Below are 22,336 nucleotides of genomic sequence, written 5' to 3' on the forward strand. Positions count from 1 at the left end.
TGTTAATCCAGCTGCTCAATCTGAAATCATGAATGGTGTCTCTGAGCTGTATTAGAATAGAATAGAATAGAATAGAATAGAATAGAATAGAATAGAATAGAATAGAATAGAAAATACTTTATATATCCAAAAGGGAAAATTCGGGAGTCACAGCAGCAACCAAGAAAACAAAAGTAAGAAAGTGTATAGAAAGAGCAAAAAGGTCCATAATAAAATAGATGATGACAGCTTGTCCATCATTGTCCAGTTCAGCCAGCCTCCACCTCCACAGGGTCCAGGACTGAGCTTCTTCAGCAGTCTGTTCAGTCTCTGTCTCCTGGATCCTGTCTGCTCACAGCAGGTGAAGCTCTGCCAATGTGGCGTTGGTGTCTAATGTTAGCTCTGTTAGCCATGTCTGTGAATAGCATGATGCTACTCTGCCTTCTGGTATTCCCTCTGTTGCTGGGTTAGCACAGCTAGCTCGTCCATCTTATTGGAGATAGGTTTTACGTTCCCAATAACGATGGATGGAAGGACAGGTCCATGTCGTCACTTCTTAGCTCACACCTGAGAACCAGCACGTCGTCCTCACCTCCTTCTCCTCACCTAGTGGGAAGACATCCGGCCTTGCACCAGTTAGCATTGACAATCTGCTAACAGCTGATTTCACATATAAACAATGCAGCCATGGTTACATGTAGGATCTCCAGACAAACACAGGAGCAAAAAATTGTAAAAATATCACAGAAGACATAACTGGTTTGGTGTTCATGACCAACAAATGAGCCATACAAAGTAATGACCCCCTCCAAATACGAAGATTACGAAAAAGAGATGAAAAGTAACAAGAAATGGACAAAGAAAAGAGAGCTTCCGCAACAGACAGACACAACCAACAGGGTGGCACCTAGCAAAGCATCCTTAAGTAATTAATTCATAAATCATTAGCATCCCTAATTGGACACCTGACCCCTTCTTCTCAGATATTGGCTCCACAGTGACTGCGGGGTGGCTGGTGTCTTGATGAAAATGATCAGACGCTGTCAGAAGGCAGAAGAGATATAATACTCAGGGCCAGATTGGGACTGATAGAGGAGAAGAGGAGATAAAGATGTCATCCAAAAAATGCCCACTGGTGTACACACACTCCCTCACACACTTCCTCACAAACACACTCACAAAACAGTGAATGAGTAACAGCATTGCAGGAATCTTGCCGTGTCAGAGGACACCAGCTGTGTTCAGTTTCACCTTATGCTAGCAGAGGATAACACCGAGGGCCAGTTTATAACAGTCTATTATCACCCTGTCTGAATCCTCCGCTGACAACACGCTTAGTGATTCTGTCAGTGGATCATAATCACCAACAAAGTTTTGGATATTTATGAGCTCTTATTTGCAGATGTGTTGCAGTAACTCCATCACAGTTGGACAATCCCTCTGAGTGTGAATTATTTACGCTCCACCAGCCCATAGTTCATCATTCATATTTAATGCAGGGATCGCATACTCCTAACAGCAGCTTTCTGTTGACTAATGGAGCCAGTGAATGCAACTTTACAGTCACAAGATGCTTATAAACGTGCACTTGAAGTTTGATGAACACTTGTGTCACCTTTGAACAAGCTGACTGGATATCCTTTGGGGACGTTTTGGTGTAAATGTCAAACTTTATTCTACAACAAAAAGGCTCTCCTGTGTGGCTGTTAGGATATTCATACCTTGTACGGGTACAAGTTAAGGAGCCAGCGATCGCGACTGAGTTAGAGTTCTGTTATCCAATAAATTACCTTAGGTCACTTTCTCAGGCGGTTGTGGAAACACCTTTTATGGAAGTTTCCAGAGTTTTTCCCTATCTGATTGCTGGAAGCTTTTCACCAGTTATGGAGCTCAAGAGAGTGTACACACATTTGGATTTCATGAGCTGTCAAGAAGTTTAATGAGCAATCAACACTTCATATTTTGAGAGGAAATACATCTGTTTGCAGGAATTAACAATGTTTTATCAAATAAAGGTGCTCCAAGGATTTTCTGTGAGGTTAATCCACCAATGTTGGTCAATTTTGTCCCTGTGAGGTCCAGGACCCTCTGACTGTCCTTTTCAGATGTATAGCTTATAAATTACAAACTGTATCCCATATGAAGGATACTGTAAATATGGCAACAACAGAGCAATAACTTTATCTCCTGACTGTTTGATTTATAATGCAATGTTTTCTTTTGTCTTGCAGGTCTTACTTGAAGATGTTCACTCACTAATTTGAAAGGAAAACACTGCAGCTGTCCCATCAGGCTTGAAAACTCCTGCTTGTCTGTGTTTGTGAGAGCAAAAGATGTGTGGTTGACTTTGGTTAGTTCCTCACATTAGTGGGATCTATAGGAAATGTAGGAGATGGTGAGGAGGAAAGTGAAGAAAGAAAGTGTTCTCTAAGAGCTGAGATCTCACCCTCCTGTGCCACAGAACATCTCATAGAGAGACAGGGGGACACGGACTGAAGGGAAAGAAGGAGAGGGTCATTAGTTTGGCCAGAGAGAGCCTTCAGTCACCCGCAGCTCTGGAAGATTTAATGGACAGACCAGCAGGGTGGAGTGGGTGACCACAGAAAGAGAGAGAGACGGGGACTGACGGAGGAGCAAAGGTTTGGAGGAGGAGGAGGAGGTCGAGGAGGAAGAGTGGGAGAGGCCATTCCCCATGGCTACTGACCCAGGAGAGCCCACAGGTACCGAGGAGTCCTCGGAGAAACCTGATGGACAGAGGGAGGAGGACACAGAGCACGAGGGCAGGGCCGATCCACAGAGGGAGAGGACTTACAGCACCCCTTCGGACTTCCCCTCCTCCCAGACTCAGGAGAGGAAATTGGGAGAGGATGGAGGAATCAGAGGAGGAGGAGGAAGAGGAGGGGAAGCCAGCCAGGCGAGTGAAGACAACCCAGACAGACGGATTTCATTTTCCACGCCTTCCTTAACGGTGGACTCTGGCCAGAAACCACAGAGGAGGGAGAAGCGCTTCTTCAGGAAGAGTGTGGAGATTTGTGAGCAGGACGATGAGGTGGAGGTGCCCCCAGAGGCATCCCACAGTGCTCCCCATCTGGAGCTGTGCTCCTCAGACTCAGTCTTCACCAGCAGTGCCCAGCAGCAAGGAGGTGCTTCAACCTGTGCTGCAATGGGCCACGACCCATCCTGCCCCAGCTCCAGCCAGGAGCCTGACAAGGATGCTTCTTCCTCAGCAGCCACACAGCGAGGGAAGGAGAGGGACCGGGAGCTGGAGGAGGAGGCAGAGATGAAGGCTGTGGCCACCTCTCCTTCAGGCAGGTTCCTTAAGTTTGACATTGAACTGGGCCGAGGAGCCTTTAAGACTGTTTATAAAGGCCTGGACACAGAGACCTGGGTGGAGGTGGCTTGGTGTGAACTTCAGGTAAGACTGAGCTGTTTTCTTCTCTTATACCAAAAAATGTAAAACCTGCTTTAGCTCTGTTGTAAGCTGTATGATAGATAGAGCTGTAGATAGGAGGAATGGATTAAAAGACTATGTAATCCAAATTGTGTTCACAAACCAAAGATGTGAATGAAATAACTTTTTGTTGACAAATAACATTTTGCATGAGCGTGCTTTGAAGAGCCTGAAGCTCAATATTGCTCAACAAAATGAATCGCATTAGAGTCTCAGGAGCTTTTCCTCTGAAATCTTGGAATCTCAGCACGTTGTCTGTTTGCAATTCATGTGGGAGTCTGCAGTTGAGTGGAGACAGGGGTGAAAAGGAGGAGCATCGCTTGTAGTTGACTGACAGCATAAAGTAAAAGTGGAGGCTTTGCCTTTTCTAGGACTGTTATAAATAATAGAATCACAGCTGCCAGCACTTCTTCTTGTTGTGGTTGGGTATTCTGTTAGAAGCACCTCTCTGCGCAATTTCCTAAAATATAGGAATTTATGAAGTACTTCAAAAGTAAAAAGGGCATTTTAGGTAAAATATAACTGCAATGACATGTTTCAGACAAAAAAGTATCCTAAATAAGTTTGTTTTGTTTGACTTGTTTGGTGTATCCTACAGATGCAAACTGATCACTTAATAAAGTAGCTAATTGTACCACAAGTTTTAAATGACGGGTCCACTTTGGTATATCATTACATCATGGTAGCTATTAGGCCTAATAATAATATTAATAGTTGCCAGAAAGTGCTCAGCTCATGTATATCTGTTGTGTTTTAAGAAGAGGTATGAATTGGAAATGAGAGGGAAGCTCTGAAAGGGATGTATTTTGTGAGCACAAAGACATGAGGAACATTATGTGTATGTAGGTGAAACAACCACAAACATTACTGTAAGAGACTCTTTGTCATGCATTGACACTGCAGTGGGAGGATGGTAATGAAATGTTATGAATGATTTAGACCAGAGCACTGTCCAAGCTTTTGCACACTAAAGACAACCGGGTTTACCATGAGGCGTAATGGGGAACATTGTTAGTGTGGTTTCTACATGTGGTGGGAGACGGGACATGTGGAGGGGAGAAGAAAATGCATCCCTCTGATTCTTGGCCCCACAATAGAGAGCAGTGTTATGGTAAGCCATCCGATTTGACTGCCTGCTTTGTGTGAGAAAAGTCAGTCATGTGTTTGGTTTGGAGCTAATTCCAAAACAGAAGCCCCGACTAATCCTTCAGATCAGGCTGTGTCTGTTGGACTAAGCAGGCACTTCCCCATCACCTTTTCTGGGTTTACCCAGCACCTGAACTTTCCTCTCGTTAGCAGCTCTATATACTATACCTCTCCAGCTCCCCTTCGGTCTCACTTTAACACTTGATATGCTCGCTTTGCAAGGTGTTCTGTTTCACCTTTAGTATTAAAGTCATCCTTAAAACATTTATGAAAAGCTCACAGGCAGCATTATTTCATGACACCAGCAAAGGTACTGCTCTGTTGTCTGTGGGGTGTAAACAAAGCTATTTCTGTAAGTGAAAAGAGACGGATGATTGGTGCACACAAATTAAAACTGGGGGATGCCTCATTTTTAACTCACAGAAGCATCTTTAATGTAGACCTCATGGAAGAAAAGTAGTTTTGACAGGTTATTTGTCGATGTATCAGGAAATGCAAACATCCTATTACTCAATTAAAAAATTGGATATATGTTTTTCCTTTTAGTAAGATTTTATGTTGAAAGAGAGAAATTGATAGCCTTTTAGACAAACAAAAAGGATGCAGAAAAAAGAACGACAGAGAGAGTAAGAGAACAAGTCAGAGTGTGAGAAAGAAAGAAGAGACACAGGAGGTGATGGTGATTTAAGGAGAGGAAGAGACAGAGGGGGAGACGAGCAGCCAAACAGAGGATTACCATGGCATCCCTCCCAGAGAGCAGTCGCGTAGCTAATGCTAACTTACCACATGCAGGGCGACACATGGACATACACAAACACACATGCACATGCACAAACGCAGACACTACACAGCGACCAGGTCACACGCCTATAAATGGATCCAGTACTGCATTCAGGGAAACATTCTAGTCTGTTGGGTCACATGATCTGTCCTATTTAGTCTGTCTAAACACAGCTTAAACATACACCGGCTCAGTACAAAGTGGCATTAGAATAAACAATCGGAATAGTACAACAAGATACGATCAGCCTACTGTGTTATATAATAAATAAAGTATTAAAACAAACACGAAAAGATGCTGCAGGGTTCATACACAGAGAAATGTCTACAGATGATGATTAACAGCAGTGTTGTAATCTTAAAGTGTGAGTTATTTCAAAAGATTTACTTATTGTACTTGTAATAATTTGAATTATTCGTCACACTTTCTCTTTTTCAAATTCAAACATCTTGATGGAAGCTAAGGTCCTGACTGTGTAAAACGATGGTGTCCATTCATCAAAATGCTTTAAAATGGGAAAGCACAGCAGACAATGTTCTGTTCAATGCTAACTCTGCTTTCCTATGAGACTGCAGCCTGGGAGCACCTAGCTCCTCTTCTCCTGTGTCCACAAAGAGTGGGAAGCCAGGGGATTAGCTGTCCAAATGCAGCTTGAAAGAGTGTGTAATTAAAGTTCACAATGCGGACACCATCGCTCTTCTTCCCTTTCCCTTTCCCTGGGAATTCCATGCCTAAAAGGGCAGAGCCATTTGTTTTTCATGCTAGCTCTCTTAGCCCCAGACACACTGAGTAGATGTGTTTGTATGAGCCCTGTTCATTTATTTCAATTCTGCGTGCAAGCTGTTGCTCTCTGTTAGTCTGTGTCAACATATGCCACTGTATGTGTCTGCCTCTCACCCGCCCTCTCTCTTCCTCTCTCAGCCTCCCTCCATTTCTCCCTCCATCACTTTTTGTCTGTGTGAGTGAGCATACAGGGTGATCCAGGGGAGTTAATTACAGTGGGTGCCTGTGAGGCTGGAACAAAAACCTTGCACAGACAGCATAACTCGGGCAGCAGAAACCAGACTGGTTCAACCCAGTTAGCCCAGACTGGTCCAGCTCAGCTTAGATCAACCCAGCCATGTCCCACTCTCAGGACTACAAAAACTAGAGTGGCACCCTAAAGTGCTGTGGATGCGTGATGATGACAGCCTCTTGAATAAGTTGGGTGTGACTTCTTGTTATCAAACTTGACTGATTTATGTTGCAGGTAAACGCTGTCTTATGAAGCCAACTTCAAACACCATACTGTGTTTGTCTAGCTCATCTTTATCAAAGCTTTCTCATCATTAAAGGTACAACAAACATTACAGTACAAGGCTGCCTGCACTCTGTGATCAGAATAAGGACTCATTGTTTGCATTGTTTTATGATAATTGAGCCGTTACCACCTGCATCCACCTAGAAAAAAGCTGTGCTTAACTTTTTTTTTGTTACAGCAGTGCAGAGGCTGGTTTGTGCATTTAAAACAATGTTGTTATGCAAATATGGTTTTCTGATCATTATTCTACATCTACAAACAAAGCAACAAGCGAGGAACTCTAGATTGTTTTTAATTGTTTCAGAATTTTTTACATAGGTACAAGCTAATACAAAAGATGAACAGCTCTGACAGTTGCACAACACACTAATAAAACCCCATCGCTCCTCATCCCTCCGAACCTATTTACAGCTGCAAAAACAAAAAAAGGACCCTGTTTTTCAACCCCTGTCTGATAAGGAAAGGGCAGTTCAGTCCTTCCAGGTAGAGCAAGGCTAACCTATTGATGAGAGATCCTAATTAGGAGAGGCAACATTAAACGGACTTCAGCTGAGCCCACTAGACCGGGATGGAATCGATCCAACCAAACTGACCAGCTCCATCCTCAACTAGGGCACTGAGAGCTGGCAGATGTCCCTTGGGCTGTAGCCACAAAAGCTAACCATCAATTCAATGTGAGATTCAATTACTAATCAATGTTTTTACCACACAAACACCAACAGGAACTGTGGAGCCATCTAATCCAATAAATCTGAGGTACTCATGATGGAATTATGATGATGCGATTATTGTCTGGCAGTTTTTAAGGATTTGCACATAGCCATTCATTATAGACTTATCTACAGGTTTATGGCTCTTACAATTGTATTAACATATTGCTTCTTTGACTGAGATTGGCACAGAATTGTTGTGGCTAACTTGACACCATGGCTCTAAGGTAGGCCCTGTCACGGTTGAAAAGCTTAGCTCAACAGAGAGACTTAAAAACCTCTCTCTAATGATGCCTCTTCAAAACATGACTACTGCAGAGCATTTGCTAAAGGTCTTTATGAGTGTAGTGAACTTGGCCTACTGGCCTGGGGTTCTAATCCAGCGTGAGGGCCAGCCCTCCACCAGCTATCTATCTCGTTAGTCTGATCTGTTGTAGCTTACTCTAATCTAATCCCAGCCACCCGCCACCCCAGATTTTCAAACACTGACATGCTCTCTGATCACTGCACATTAAACATTACACACACCTTTTCTCACCCATACTTTTTTTACAGCCATGTTTACTCCACTGTAGCAAAGGCACACTCCTTCGTACAAGAAGGCATCCAGGGAAGCCTCAGATTCTGATACCTGACACTCGTGCAGTGTTTGCCAAAATAGATGTTTTAGGACTCACGTGCTTTGGTGCTCATGACCCCAGCTTCTTACCATCCACCAAATGTGCCTTGTAAGCCATATCCTGTCCATTTCCTGTTTTATGAGGCGACTTAACCTGCTGCTTGACCTTCTGCTTCAACAGATGTCTGATCCAAAAAAAATCTCTCGACCAGGTCTTCAGTCCTGTTTACCAACTTGGAAGCCTCGGGCTGTGTCAGGGAGGCACCTTGACACAGTCTAAGACCGTAGTGTTCTGCACATGAGCTCTTGACGACCCTGAACTGAACTGAACAAGTCATTCACACATGCACCTGACAGCAGGGGATTTCCTTCATCTGCCACGCTCTCACTACTTGATACACCATGTCTGGTTTCAGTGTGGAGTAGGTTGGCCAGGTAGAGCAGGAAGAGGGTTGTTCATGTTTCTGGGGGCATATCACTATTAGGAATACAGATGCTCCAGCAATGCAAACACAACAGTAGGAAACACAATGCTTCTGCACAGTAAAGACATTTTTTCAGACTTTTACCTGATGTGTTCTCACCTTCGCTCGCCTGGACTTTCTGTGGAAATTTGTATGAGGTGTGCTGGCAGGAAAAAGTCAGAGTGATGTCTGAGCACAAAAGTTTGTTACCAGTAAAGATGAGTACCTTTCACCTTTAAAATGATACAGTATCTGGCAATCAGTATCTGTAAGGGATGCACAATATTATCGGCACAATATCGATATCAGCTGATAAAAGCTTAAAAACACGTTTATCGGTATCGGCAGATATGAAAATTCCTGCGGATAGTCACAGCCGATAAGGTGCTATTCAGTTAGGATTATTATTATTTTCCATCTGAAAAATAAGCTCCTTAAATAAAATGTAGCACTTCATTTATTTGCACTGCAGAGCTCTGTGTCTGTCACCAGGTTGTTACAGTAGCTCTAAAATAATCAAATGCAACTTGGTTATGTTTAAAAATGCATTGTACATTTAAAGTTCATGTGATCTAAAGAAATTATTTTTCTGTATTTCAATACTGAATGTCTTGAGTTTGAAAAAATAATACATTTCTTATTTATTGTAAAATCAAATGTTTTTTTGTCTTGTTGTATGTGTGTTTCTTAAACAAATAAGACCGTCACAATAAGAGTAACATATAAATTCCAGTACAGGATAGACTTAGCTTTCTTTACAGTGAAAAAAACAAACAAACTTGTGATTATCGGTATCGGCCAAAAGGGGTTTCGATATATCGGCATATCAGATATCGGCAAAAATCCAATATCGTGCATCCCTAGTATCTGTACTTTGCGGTACCAATTTTTGGTACTTTAGTGTGTGTTAATATGTTAATAGATATCAATTTGTTTAACAATAAAATATCAAAGTTTTTTAATTCAACATATTTATTTCTCAATATATAAACTTGAAATGCTGTGTTCATGTCCAGCATGGAAAATGGGCTACTCTTCCACTTCCACACAGTCACAAGGGAGGGGTTACGAAACATGGTACCGTTTGATTTTATGTGAACTGGTACTTGGTATTACAGATGGAATTAGGTTGGTATCTAAAAGTACATAATTCAGTACCCATTCCTAATAACCTGTCAGAGCATTTTCAGGGATTTCATGGTTGAGTATACAAATGTGGACAAAAGACCAGTGACACCCAAATAAATGAATACAACTCCCTCAAAACTCTTTAGTTATTTCAGTGTAGATATAACAGTTTCCATCACAGTGTGCTTCGAGGAAAAAACAAAGGAGTGTATGTAGAATCATATTTATTAAAATAATGGATGTTTATATTATGATTGTAATTTATATAAGGTTTGAATATTTCTCACCCTATTATGCTGTGTCACATTCCCCCGCGCTGCATTTTCTCTCTCCCATTTTATGCCAAGGTCTTTCTGTTGCTTCCTCTGTTCCACCTTTCCGTCAGTTAAGGGACACTTTTGATTGGCCTTGTTGTTTTTCCAGTTCTGCTTTTACGAGTTGCTGACTGATACCAAAGGAGTGCCAGTTTTATGTAAATACTTTGAAGCGTTAATAAACCCTGGGCTCTTAAATTTATTGCATAGTTCATGACTGATATCTAGACAGCAGTGATTAATTTGGGGTGTGTTAAGCAGAACTAGCTATAGGAAGAAGAATGGTGCATATTTACAGAGTGTGTGTATTGCCATGGTTGTGTTGTTCTGGTGCCTCTGTTTGTCTGAAAGTGAGTGTGCGTGGGCCTGTGTGTGAGTGGCTATGTGGATAGAGAGGGTACAGCTTTGTATGAGTCTGTCTAGACAGAATTTCTCTTACTGAACTCTGTCTGAACTTTGCCCACCCTAAGGCTGCCTGATGCCACACTCAGAGAGATACAATAGATGCTGAGGAGGCAGCAGCCAGAGACACAGCCTGTCTCACACCAGACCAGACAGTGAGGCAGAGTGATGCTCTGAGTGAGGAGGGAGACTGAGGACAAATGCACCAAAACAGAGCCAGAGCCCAATGACAAAATAAAGTCAGAGAAAAGATTTATAGATATTTTTTATACTGACTGGCAGCATGATGATGCTGGCATGATTCGACACACCTCATACACCCAGGTAAGCAGGAAACTGCACTGCAAGGTAAAACTCTGTAGTTGGTATTAAAAGAATGACAGCATGAGGGAAGAACAAGGATGGGCACCTTATTTTTAGCCATAATAGAGCAAAGAGCTGCAGCCCTTTTGTTGATGGTTCTTTCGTGTTGAGAGGGGAGGGCCAGAGAGATTGCTTCTACCAGTACTTCCAGATAAGGACAGCGAACCAGTATAGACTCAGAGAGGGAAGGATCCCTGTGAAGATGAAGGACAGACACACAGGGAAACAAGAGCAGAGGCACAAAATAAAAATAAAAGTACAGCTGAGGGACAGGGTAACTCCATAACATGAGAATCTGCCTGTTTAAACCTAGATATCTGCAGTGTACCACCTCCATTTAGGGAGCTTTATGTAAAGCAAAAAGCTCGACATCAATGGAATCGATCAGTGGAAAGTCAGTGTTATGATGACTTCTATTTATAGTGAGGTCTGTTTGTGACAAGCACTGGCTGCCGTTCAGCTACCTTCCAGTTATTACAGGAAAAAAAACAGTGATGTTTGATCCTTTCTCAAAAAATTTGCCTCCACAGAAATAACTAGATGTTTCCTTTAGCAATGAACTCTTTAGTGTTCAGCTCCAGCTTTCAGTGCCACCAAATGATGGTCATGCACAGCAGGTAACAAGGTCAATAAAGGTTGAACAACAGCAGACCTAAAATGCTTTGTATTTGTAAACAAGAAGATTGCAGACAACAACAGTTGTTACTGACATGTCTAAAAATACACACTGGCTCAGCCAGCCTAGTCAGGATTTCCCTCATTGCTAAATGCATGGATGTTAAATTTAAGTCCTAAAAACTATTTTGATACAGTTTCTCTGGGACTTGATGTTCACGTTGGAATTAAATAAACTGAACGTATTTTGTCAAAATACAGCCGGCTGAGAAATAGTGGTCCAAGAAAACTGAATAAGATCTGAAAAAATCTGAATAATACATGAAAATGCACAATGTAAACAAGACAGAAAATGTCCTTTTCCAATGGCAGAGGGGAAATCTTCACTGCAGAACATGTGAGAGGCGGGTTGTATAAATATCCTGTGTGACAGTGTTCAACACGGGGATTGTTCGATGGCTGCTTCTAGTCCCGTGGGATGCTGTCTGTGCCACTATAATGGATTTCTGCTGCATCCATACAGTAGATTTGTGGCAGGTGCAGTACAAATGTGTTTTATTAAGCCTAGAGTTGGGTGTTGTCTCAGTATCACTGCATATCTGTGTTGCTAGCACCATCTAGTGGCAGCAGATGTTAGTTTCACACAGTAGTGGTTGTTGGGGCCAGAAAAAAATGTTTCTTTTAAAGTTTCTGAACAGAAATGCAATGCTAAACTTATGCACTGCTAATAATGTGAATGAATAAAGTTCTGTTTGACCACAGCCATACCTGCTGATCTATTTCTCATCTCAGGACCGCAAGCTGACCAAGGCGGAGCAGCAGCGCTTCAAAGAGGAGGCTGAGATGCTGAAGGGGCTTCAGCACCCCAACATCGTCCGTTTCTATGACTCGTGGGAGTCTGCACTCCGGGGCAAGAAATGTATCGTACTTGTCACTGAACTCATGACTTCAGGAACCCTCAAGACGTAAGCTCAATTCAGCTTTCTGTAACATTCATTTGTATTTAATACACTTTGACCAGGAGTCTGTGGTGGATAAAAAGTATTCTGACCATAATATAAAATACAACGAAGAATTTCTATAATGTATCATGAAACTCTAGAAAGTAAATATAGCTACATGGATATTTTTGTTTGAAAAAAAGAGTCAACTTTTGATTATGGATTTATTAAATCAATGAGTATAAAACTTGAGATTTTTTCTAATGTCTCAATTACAAAAATATGTTATGAACAGTTTAAAAGGCTTCTAAAAACGCATGATGTATTTGTAAATACATTTTAGTGGAGCTCAGTCTTAATCAGAAATTACAAAGTACCATGACTCTTCAGCAAAGAGCACTGCTGAGTTTTTTAGTATTTATTTGTTTACTTTAAGGAAGAAAATCTAAATGATATAGATAAATGGAGATCTATCTTTATTTGGGATTAGATAAATATATCAATGTTGATTTATGAAAAACACTAAGTTTAGAGTGTTGAGTATTATGTTGCTTGGGTAGAGTTTAGATCCTTTACTTGTCTTTAACAGGTTGACAACAATGCACTCAGTAATCGTCTTGCCATCGCTCTCTCTGCACAGATATTTAAAGCGCTTTAAGGTGATGAAACCAAAGGTCTTAAGGAGCTGGTGCCGTCAAATCCTGAAGGGCCTTCACTTTCTTCACACCAGGACTCCTCCGATAGTCCACCGGGACCTCAAATGTGACAACATCTTCATAACAGGCCCCACAGGCTCAGTCAAGATAGGTGACCTGGGGCTGGCGACTCTTATGCGGACCTCCTTTGCCAAGAGTGTCATCGGTAGGCTCCATAATAAGACCAGCTACTCTGGAGAACAGTGCCAGGAATGTAGTATCTACTTCAGCTGACAGTAAACGGGCCTATAAATACACTCTCCTGTTGATTCAGCACAATTCAGATTTTTAAAAAGAGTCTGATGTGCCAGGGGGTGGATCGACACAGTCACTTTAAAATCCATGTGGATAGCACTTACTGTAAACAGAGTCTTCTGTGAGCCAACTTAAGCTATGCATTGAGTACCATTAAGCTCAACAGAGTTAAAACAGAGGAAGGAAAAAATCTATATTAAAGCTTGGACAGAATTATTGTGGGGACGGTTGAATGTGACAGTGAATACAGAATGGAAACATTAACAGTGATGTTAACACCTGTATTTTACTCGTCTGGTCTTCACAACTTCTTTTTTCTCCCTGGTCAGTTTTGACCTGGTCTGGTTTTGTCTGTTTATAACTGTTTTGTATGAACTTGGACCAGATTCTGTGTCACACCCTTTAGCCAATTTATTTCTAACACATTAATACAAATGTTAACTCTTAAAGCTACCTCTATTTCTTCATTAAGGATTTAGAAAAACAACAGTAATGGTTAAAAAAGCTTTTGATTAGGGCTGTCATTTTAATGCGTTACTTACATTAATTAATTACACCGCAAATTAACGAGTTATAGAAATTAACGCAGATTAATCTGGACCCCTGGATCCAAACCCGCGGGGCGTTCAAAGACGCACTTATTTTCAAATGTCGGGCATTTACAAACCATGTGTCCTACTTGGAAAAAGTGGTGTTCAGATTTTCAGCAGTCCCTGAATGTATCACAAATGACGTCAGCAACAGGCTTTAAACGGGGGGGGGGGGGGGGGGGGGGGGGGGGGGTGATTTATTTGGGGACTGCTGTCCACTTCTCGTTTATTCACGTCTTTTTTGAAAATCTGCAGAAAATCAACCTTTTTCTCTAGTTCAATTCTGTAAAAAACAGATAATTCTACACTCTTTACTGCTTTAATTAAGCCCTGAATGATCGATATTTGTCCAATATTTAAATCTAAAGAATTCTTTGAAAATTTGCTTCCATCTTCCTGGTGTCATGTTTCAGCTTGGGGCTGCTCTGCACCAATGAGCAACAGTTTGTGTGTTCAGAGCATGTTAAACTGAAAATACTTCACTTTTCTTTGATCCAAGACTTGAATAAAGTGTTTTTTACATAGTTCCTCAGAGTTTTTAGCCTTTAGCCCGGGATCTCCTGACCTCATAGAAGTATATAAGTTCATATTGCAGTGAAAATTGAGTCCGCATCAAGTAAAAATGTGACAGAAGCAAAGACCTTCCTAAAAATCAAATCAGCTTATTTTACGTGCAGGACTGTGTAGTTTTTGTAAAGATAGAACCATAAAACTTTTTTCATGTGTTCCTTATGCCTCAGGGTACCTAAAAATGTGTTGTATATATTCCCACCTAATTTTTAAATGTTTTTTTTTTTATGTTGTTTAATGTGATTTTAATGTCCTGGAATTCTAATTCTTTATTTTTGGACCATAAGCAGATATGAGATTAAAATGCGATTAAATAGATTAATTAATTACAAATCCTGTAATTAATTAGATTAATTTTTTTAATCGCCTGACAGCACTACTTTTGATATTTTGTGAGCTCATTTATTAGAAAGACAAGTCAGGGTACATTTTAAAACTTTTTTTACTACAGAAAATAGTCACACTTAAGGATGGCCAACTTTCACATTTGAAACAATATGGTGCCCATGTCCATTGGGCAATCGATATCAGTACTCAACCGTACCAATTTTCAGTACTTTTCTGTGTGCTGATATGGTAATGAATGTTAATTTCTTTAATAATAAAATCTCAAAGTTTTTCAATTTAACATAATTATTTCTCAATGTGTAAACTTACAATGCTGTGTTCATGCCCAGCATGGAAAGTCGCCTACTCTTTCACTCCCACACATTAAGGATCTGTTTAGATACCAATACCATTGTACTGTTAGTACATGAATCATTCTTTCTTATGTATCAGTTTGAGCAGAAATTTTAATTAATGCGTCTGTAACTATGATTTGAATAATAAGAACTAGAACTGATGAGTTTACTCACTAAATTTTGTTCAAACTTTTCTAACTGTCAAACTGTTGTGCATGTCATGACTACAAATCTTCATTTGTTTCTCACAGGTACACCAGAGTTCATGGCTCCAGAAATGTATGAAGAGCACTACGACGAGTCTGTGGATGTCTATGCTTTCGGGATGTGCATGCTTGAGATGGCCACATCAGAATACCCTTACTCTGAGTGCCAAAATGCTGCTCAGATCTATCGCAAAGTCACAAGTGTAGGTCTTGTTGAGTATGCATGGCTTTCATGGCTTCATAAAAAAAAAATATCCACAATCCACTTCCACTGCTTTCCATTGATGCAAATATTCTGCTTTTTCTTTTCCTCAGGGCATAAAGCCAGCCAGCTTTGATAAAGTAAATGACCCAGAGATCAAGGAGATCATTGAAGGCTGCATTCGCCAGAACAAGAGCCAGAGGTCGGCAGATTTTGCTTTTGTGATGGGACATACCGATGAGCAGAATATCTGATCTGTAAATCATTAAACTTAATAGCGTCTGGCTCATCATATCTGCTCTGTGTTTTTCTCTTGACAGACCTTCCATCCGAGATCTCTTGAACCATGCTTTCTTTGGGGAGGACACAGGGGTCCGGGTAGAGCTGGCAGAAGAGGACACTGGCACCCAGGACTGCCTGGCTCTCCGGATTTGGGTGGAAGAGCCCAAGAAGCTAAAGGGGAAGCACAAAGACAACGAGGCTATCGAGTTTAGCTATGACCTGGAGAATGATAGTGCTGAGGAAGTGGCTCTGGAAATGGTGAGACATGGAGCCGGTTTACACTCGACTTGTAGTAAACAATGTCAATTGGTACCAGAGGTGAGATGGGGTTGGCTGGGTGAGATTTTTAATGTGTTGAGACTTGAAGTGAGAGCAGGTTGGGGAAATCCATTAGCTCATTTTTCAGCTTCTTAATGTTGCCTTTTTCTAACCTCATTAGTTACTCCCCTTCTCTCTCTGTCTCTCTTAGGTAAAGTCAGGATTCTTTCACGAGAGCGATGCTAAGGTGGTTGGAAAATCCATCCGGGACAGAGTTAATCTGATCAAAAAGTCGCGGGAGCGTCGGCAGCAGCAGCTCCTACAGCAACAGCAAGGCTATGAAGAAAGAAGAGACTCCACTCTCTCCTCCTACACCTTTTCTCAACCCCTTTGCCTGTCCTCACTGGGGCCAACGGTAGCTGATCAAACAGGAGGTGGGGGAGGCGGAGTGCAGGAGTCTGAGGAGCTGCCTGAAGTGGACCAGCATGTCAGGCAGCAAAACATTTTCAGTGGGGCAGCCCTTAGTCTGCCAGGTAAAGTTTGCAAACAAAGCATTAGAAGAATGCTTCTTTATTTCTGACTTGGTGGAAGGAGGAACGCATATGTAATAAAATTATAATTTTTCCTTTCATGTCCCTCACACGCCCAGCAGGTGAGAGCATTAGCTCTGCCAGCTGTGACTCCTATGCAAGTGGACAGAGTCAGGCATTTTCTCAGCAAGGAGAAGCATACACCCACTCCCAGACAACTCTGCCCTCTGCAGCAGCTGTATGTCAATTCTTTTTTTTTTCATTTTAGGATTAAATCTCAAGAAGCTAATTCTTTATACATGATTTGAAGACCCTGTTTCGCAAATTTACATTATTCGCACATTGTTTTCCTTATTCCAGAGCACCAGTGCATTGGCTCATCCTCAGATGCACCCAATTGGTGAGGGTGGAAGTGTCTCTAATGTGCCCATGGGCCAGAGTGCCAGTATGTCCAGCATGTCCATAGGCCACAGTGGAGGAGGACCTGTTGGTCAAACATTTCTTCAGCCCGTTACCATGGTTCCACAGGTATCACCAAGTGTCCCTCCACAATATTATCAGGTGAAAAGGTTGATGATACTATACACCATGTAACATTCTTGTCAAAGAGAGAAAAATCTACTACTTCACCTCATTTTGGGTTCTCTTTCTTCAAATAACTATTCATCCAATCACAATTAAAATTCATCCTCATAATCCGCTGAGATTGGCCATCTGATTGTATGCTACACAGGGTTTCTCCCAGGAAAATCCTAAGCAGAGATGGAAGCTGCTTTCATCTACTACCGTCTTTTATTAATCCTGCTGTTTGCTCAACGGTGGGCAGCCCACCTCTGCTCTTTAAACCTGTGGGATACCCTGTTACATAAAACTAAATGTGTTGATTAATGATTTGCCAAAGCCTATTCTTACCTAACTTTCTACTGCTTTTTTCTCTTCCTCTTTCCAATCATCACCAATCATCATTCTGTCATTATCACTGAGCAGTCACAAACATTTCCATCAGAAGCATTTCAAACAGCCACTCCCCACGGCTCACTGGCCCCCTCACAGTCATACATACCCCCTGTTTCCCCACAAGCTCCATTTAATGTTCTCACTGCATCCATGTCAGTCAGTGATCCTGCTGGACTAGTGGGGACCATTGTGCCCCTCGCTCAGCAGACCCAACCCCCTGCCACTCCCATGCAGCCCACTGACATCATACCCCCAGCAGCACCCCAGCAAATACAGTCTGTTGTGATCCCTCAGCAGGCCATTGTCCCACAACAACAGATAGGGATGGATCCCCATACCTCCGCCCTTCAGCAGCAACCACAACAGCAAATTGACGCCAAGGCCACACTGCTCGATCATCAACAAGTAAACGCAACGCAGCCGGCAACGGAACAACATCCACATGCAACGGCTGTCCAGAAACGTCAGCATGAGCCTCAGCAGCAGACCTATGCACAGCAGCCGTTTCTTCAGCAGCAAGTCTTACCTCCACAGACAGGTATAGAGCCGCAAGCTTTACTACTACAGACAGGGGAGCAACCTCAGGCTTACAAGCAGCAGCGAACGGGGGATCCTTGTGAGCAGACATTGACGCAACCTCAACAACTGCAACAACAGCTTCAGCAACAGCAAACTGTGCTAAATCAACAGCAACAACAAGCTTTAGCACCAGAACAACATCAGACGTATATTCAGCAACAGCTTGATCCGCAGCAACAAAAAGCCTTGCTTCAGCAGCAACAGCAGGCCCCACTGCAACAGCATCAACTGGAACAGCAGCAGGTAATTCTACAAAAGAAGATATTGGATCAACAGCAGCAAGTTCTTCTTCAACAGCAAGAGCAACAGCAGCAACAAAAAGGTCTCGTGCAACAACAGCAACCACAACAACCACTGATACACCATCAATCCGAGCAAAACCAACATCTTCTTTTGCAGTCCCAGCAGCAGAGCCAGATATTGCAACAGACTGGAATACAAAATGAGCCAGACAGACAACAGCTGGGAAGACAACCGCAACAGCAAACTGTACCGCAGCAGCAACCGCAGCTGACTTCACAGCAACAAGAACAGTTGCAACAGCAAGCCTTACTCCATCAACTGGAACAACAACAGCAGCAAGCACTGTTACAGCAGCATTTGCAACAGCAGGCTATCTTACAACAGCAACAGTTACAACAGAAAGCTCAACTACAGCAACAGCAACAAGAGCAACAACAAGTGCAACTTAAGCAGCAGATAGAACAGCAGCAGCAAGCTCTTCTACAGCAGCAGCTCGAACAACAGCGTCAACAACAAGCCTTGTTACAACAACAACAAGCTGAGCGAATGAAGCAACAGGCTCTGATACAGCAACAGTTTCAAGATCAGCAGCAACAAGCAGCTGTCATTCAACTTCAGGAGGCTGTGCCCACTCAGATAACCAACAACGAGAGGCAGAAACAGGAGCAACTGAACACTGCACAGTTTACGCATCATACCGTGCTCCCACAACAGCAAGTGATAGAGCAACAACAGCAAGCAGCAGTGATCCAGCAGCATCATCACACCCCTGTTATGGATCCTCATATCCCAGTGGCACCTCCAGCAACTGAAAGGCTTCAGCACCAGGCTCAATGTGTCCCGCAGGCACAAGTACCCATGGCCATTCATACTCCTCAGATACCGGTCCAGACCTGTGCTGTCATTCAGTCTCAAGTCTTCACCCAGCAAGGACAAAGTGAAACTTACCCACAGGATCAAGGCAAGATCCCAGTCCAGTTTATAGCCCAGAGCACGGTTCAAACAGCTCAGGGGTCTGAGGTCCTAGTAACTCCTCCAGCTACAGTGATCCAGGCACAGATTCCTGCCATCCAGACCCAGCATATCCCTTTACTGGCTAGTTATCAAGGACCTGCCGCTCCTACACACAGCCAAGCACCTGCTCAGCCATCTATCCAGTCCCAGCCTCTTCAACAGATAATTGGGCAGATCCAGGTGGCACATGGTCAAGGTCCGATGGTGGAATCTCAGTTGATTGGTCAACAGACCCACGCTCCTGCTCAGCCTCCAACTGCATTAACTTCTATTCCACACCAGACCCAACACGAGGCTCTTGTTCAGCAAAATGCTCAAATGCAAGGGACAGTGCAGCCCCAGCTTCAGAAACAAGCTCAAGCCCAGCCATCAATTCAGGTGCATAGCATTTTAGCTCCTCAGTACATCCCTCAGCCTACCCAACAAGTTGTACAAACTGTGCAACAGGATACAGCTCTTATCTCTCAGCTGCAGCAGCAACAAGAGCCAGTACTACAATATCAGAAGATGATTGTGTCTCCTAGCCCAGCTGGAAGTGTTGGAATTACAACAGATGCTATCAGTTCTGGGGTTAACCCTACAAACTTTGTTGGCACTCCCCATCCTGTTCAGCAGACTGGTCAAGCCATTATTCCGGGTCAAATAACTCCACATCCAGTTGTTCAGGCCCAGCAGAAGCCCATTGGAGGCACCGTGGACCCTTCAGTCATCTCCCAACCCACTCATCCTCAGGGTGCTGGGCAGTACCAGCAACCACTGCAGAAGCTTCCTCAGGCACAGCAACCACTGGCCTCACCTCCCCCACAGGCTCAGTTACTGCCACAGCCAATTCAAGCTCCAATCCAAGCGCCGCCTTCTCTAAATCAGCCTGTAGTACCTGTGGACGAAAGTCAGCTGCTCCCGCAGGGTTTACCCACATCATATCTGCCGAATCATCCAGCTGCACGAATAGTACCCAGCAATGTTGCTGGGCCTCAGTCACAGGACAGGACCCTACCCCTCTGTAGTCACCTTGCAGCAGGTGCCCCTCCATCGCCGCAACACCAGGCTAAGCTGATGCTGCCAGCTCATACACACACACAGACAAGCATCCAGACTCAAATACACTCCCATACACAGACACATGTTCAGACACAGGCTCATTCTCACACTCAGACGCTCACTGAAACACCAGGTCCACCTCATGCTGTCTATGCTACCCAACAAATTCCCCTCAGCCCTTCTCATAACTCTTGTCCTCCAACATCCATACCATCCCTACCATCCCACTACCCTGCTGCTCCTCCTGTGCCAGAGCTGCCTACATCTCCTCCAGCCAAGGCGGCCTTGCCTGGGCAGCTCGACTTTATACCCACCTCCCCTCCACCTGTTGCTGCTGCTGCTCTACAAACGCTTGACTCTAATGCCCCAAAACCTCCCCAAGGCTTGCTGCAAGACTGTGACCTATCCCTGCTGGGCATTGCTCAGGTACAGGAAGAATAAAAGATTGCAGTATTAATTAATGATGAATTTTACTTTGCTGACATATTGGCAGAATGATTGCGAAAACTGCTATCGTATAATCTGATAACAGCCTTAATTGTGTCTTTTGATTCAAATTAACAAAGTTTAATCCTTAATTCTAACTATGTTTATTCTATAGAAATTATTATGGCAAAATGAATGATGACTGCCTTACAAGTGTACTTGCGTTTGATGATCCTGATGTTTTTTCTAAATATCTGCATGCTCTTTGTGTCTATGTCCCTGACACCCTACAGGATGGTACCCACATTGGTGCAGAACATCATTCTTCATCAGGGTATGTTCAACATCATCCCTCCTTGGAGAGGGAAAAACAGTGCACTGTGTCTAGTATTTGTTGTGTGAAACAACAGCCAATAACACCATACCACCAACAGGTCTGTTCCTGCTAATGGGGAGGAAACTCTTCACATCTTGGCCAATGGGAGGATAGAGAAACTGAAGACTCAGAGAAGAGCTTCCTGTCAGAGGCCTGAGAAGGTTTCACATCAGTTCCAGCTGAGCATGCTCCAGGTAAAAAAAGAAAACAACTCTCATAAATAGCGGCTAATGTTGCTAAACTGTCATTCAACAAATTTTAAAAAAGAAAAATGTTGTAATTTGTTTTTTCTCCTCCAGGTGTCCGCTAGCGGAGACAATATGGTGGAATGTCAGTTGGAGACCCATAGCAACAAGATGGTGACATTCAAATTTGACATTGAGGGGGATGCACCTGAGGACATAGCGGATTACATGGTTAACTGCTTATGCGTCATCTGTATTGCTAATTCATAAAAAGAATCATGCTGTGTCTAAATAATTGATGTTCTTTTGCATTTCATGTGTAGGTGGAGGAGGACTTTGTTCTTGATGTTGAGAAAGAGAAATTTGTCGAAGAACTAAGAGCTATTGTTAAGAGAGCCCATGAAATCCTTCAGGCTCACTCCCAGGTTTGTTTGTTTTTTTCATATTTGCATTCTTCTCTTTCCATTTGTGCGATATTCCCGGTGTCAAGTAAGGGATAATGCCCGACGAGGTGTCCATTATCAGAAATGAATGGACGATGCGGAGGTGTGAACTGTCCGACGCAAGGTGGAAGACAGTTGGTTCCTCAAAGTCTTATCATTTGTGTATCCAGAGAATGATGGGTTTTTTTTTCAATGAATCAAAGTCAACAGATAGTTGACTAAATCGTGTTTATTGTAAGAAATATTGTCCACCATTCACTTTGATCATTAAATGGCGATGTTAAGTTTTGGTTGCCACGGTTACCAACTACTGTTTGATCCAGCGCAGTAATTTAGAACCATCAGGCTATTTGACCGGAACTTCTGTTCTGGGTGTCCATTATCACCTTTTAATGGACACCCTGCAGTCAGTCAGAATCGAGTATTCACCCAGACCATGGTATAATGAATCATTAATTCACAAAAGCCTTGATATCCTACAACCCTGATCTTGATTTTTATTTCTTTGTTAGACTGGGTCAACTGATCAGCTGCAAGTGAGCACTCCAACTAGCTCAACAAGTAAGTCGCCGTATTACTCACAAAATA

The 22,336-nt window shown here is 42.8% G+C and overlaps 1 protein-coding gene across 7 annotated transcripts in view; it reads left to right on the forward strand.

The window, feature by feature from the left end:
- The window catches only part of wnk3 (WNK lysine deficient protein kinase 3), a 39,623-nt gene that overhangs the window by 7,440 nt on the left and 9,847 nt on the right, over window positions 1–22,336 (forward strand). For 3 of the 7 annotated variants that reach the window (XM_074680896.1, XM_074680899.1, XM_074680900.1), the window contains exons 2-16: window positions 2,211–3,394; window positions 12,065–12,237; window positions 12,854–13,074; window positions 15,258–15,415; window positions 15,528–15,616; window positions 15,735–15,954; window positions 16,166–16,487; window positions 16,604–16,722; window positions 16,845–17,045; window positions 17,472–20,744; window positions 21,038–21,078; window positions 21,179–21,314; window positions 21,420–21,536; window positions 21,629–21,730; window positions 22,261–22,309. In XM_074680896.1, coding sequence (XP_074536997.1) covers window positions 2,672–3,394; window positions 12,065–12,237; window positions 12,854–13,074; window positions 15,258–15,415; window positions 15,528–15,616; window positions 15,735–15,954; window positions 16,166–16,487; window positions 16,604–16,722; window positions 16,845–17,045; window positions 17,472–20,744; window positions 21,038–21,078; window positions 21,179–21,314; window positions 21,420–21,536; window positions 21,629–21,730; window positions 22,261–22,309 — 5,944 coding nt within the window. In that variant the 5' untranslated portion in view covers window positions 2,211–2,671. The remainder of the gene's footprint in view (window positions 1–2,210; window positions 3,395–12,064; window positions 12,238–12,853; window positions 13,075–15,257; window positions 15,416–15,527; window positions 15,617–15,734; window positions 15,955–16,165; window positions 16,488–16,603; window positions 16,723–16,844; window positions 17,046–17,471; window positions 20,745–21,037; window positions 21,079–21,178; window positions 21,315–21,419; window positions 21,537–21,628; window positions 21,731–22,260; window positions 22,310–22,336) is intronic. The other 4 variants (XM_074680898.1, XM_074680897.1, XM_074680901.1 and 1 more) reach the window with 4 other exon arrangements.

Source organism: Halichoeres trimaculatus, unplaced genomic scaffold (assembly GCF_033239565.1).
Source record: "Halichoeres trimaculatus isolate MK-OKI-2021-1 unplaced genomic scaffold, fHalTri1.1 fHalTri1_scaffold_11, whole genome shotgun sequence".
NCBI classification, from domain to species: domain Eukaryota; kingdom Metazoa; phylum Chordata; class Actinopteri; order Labriformes; family Labridae; genus Halichoeres; species Halichoeres trimaculatus.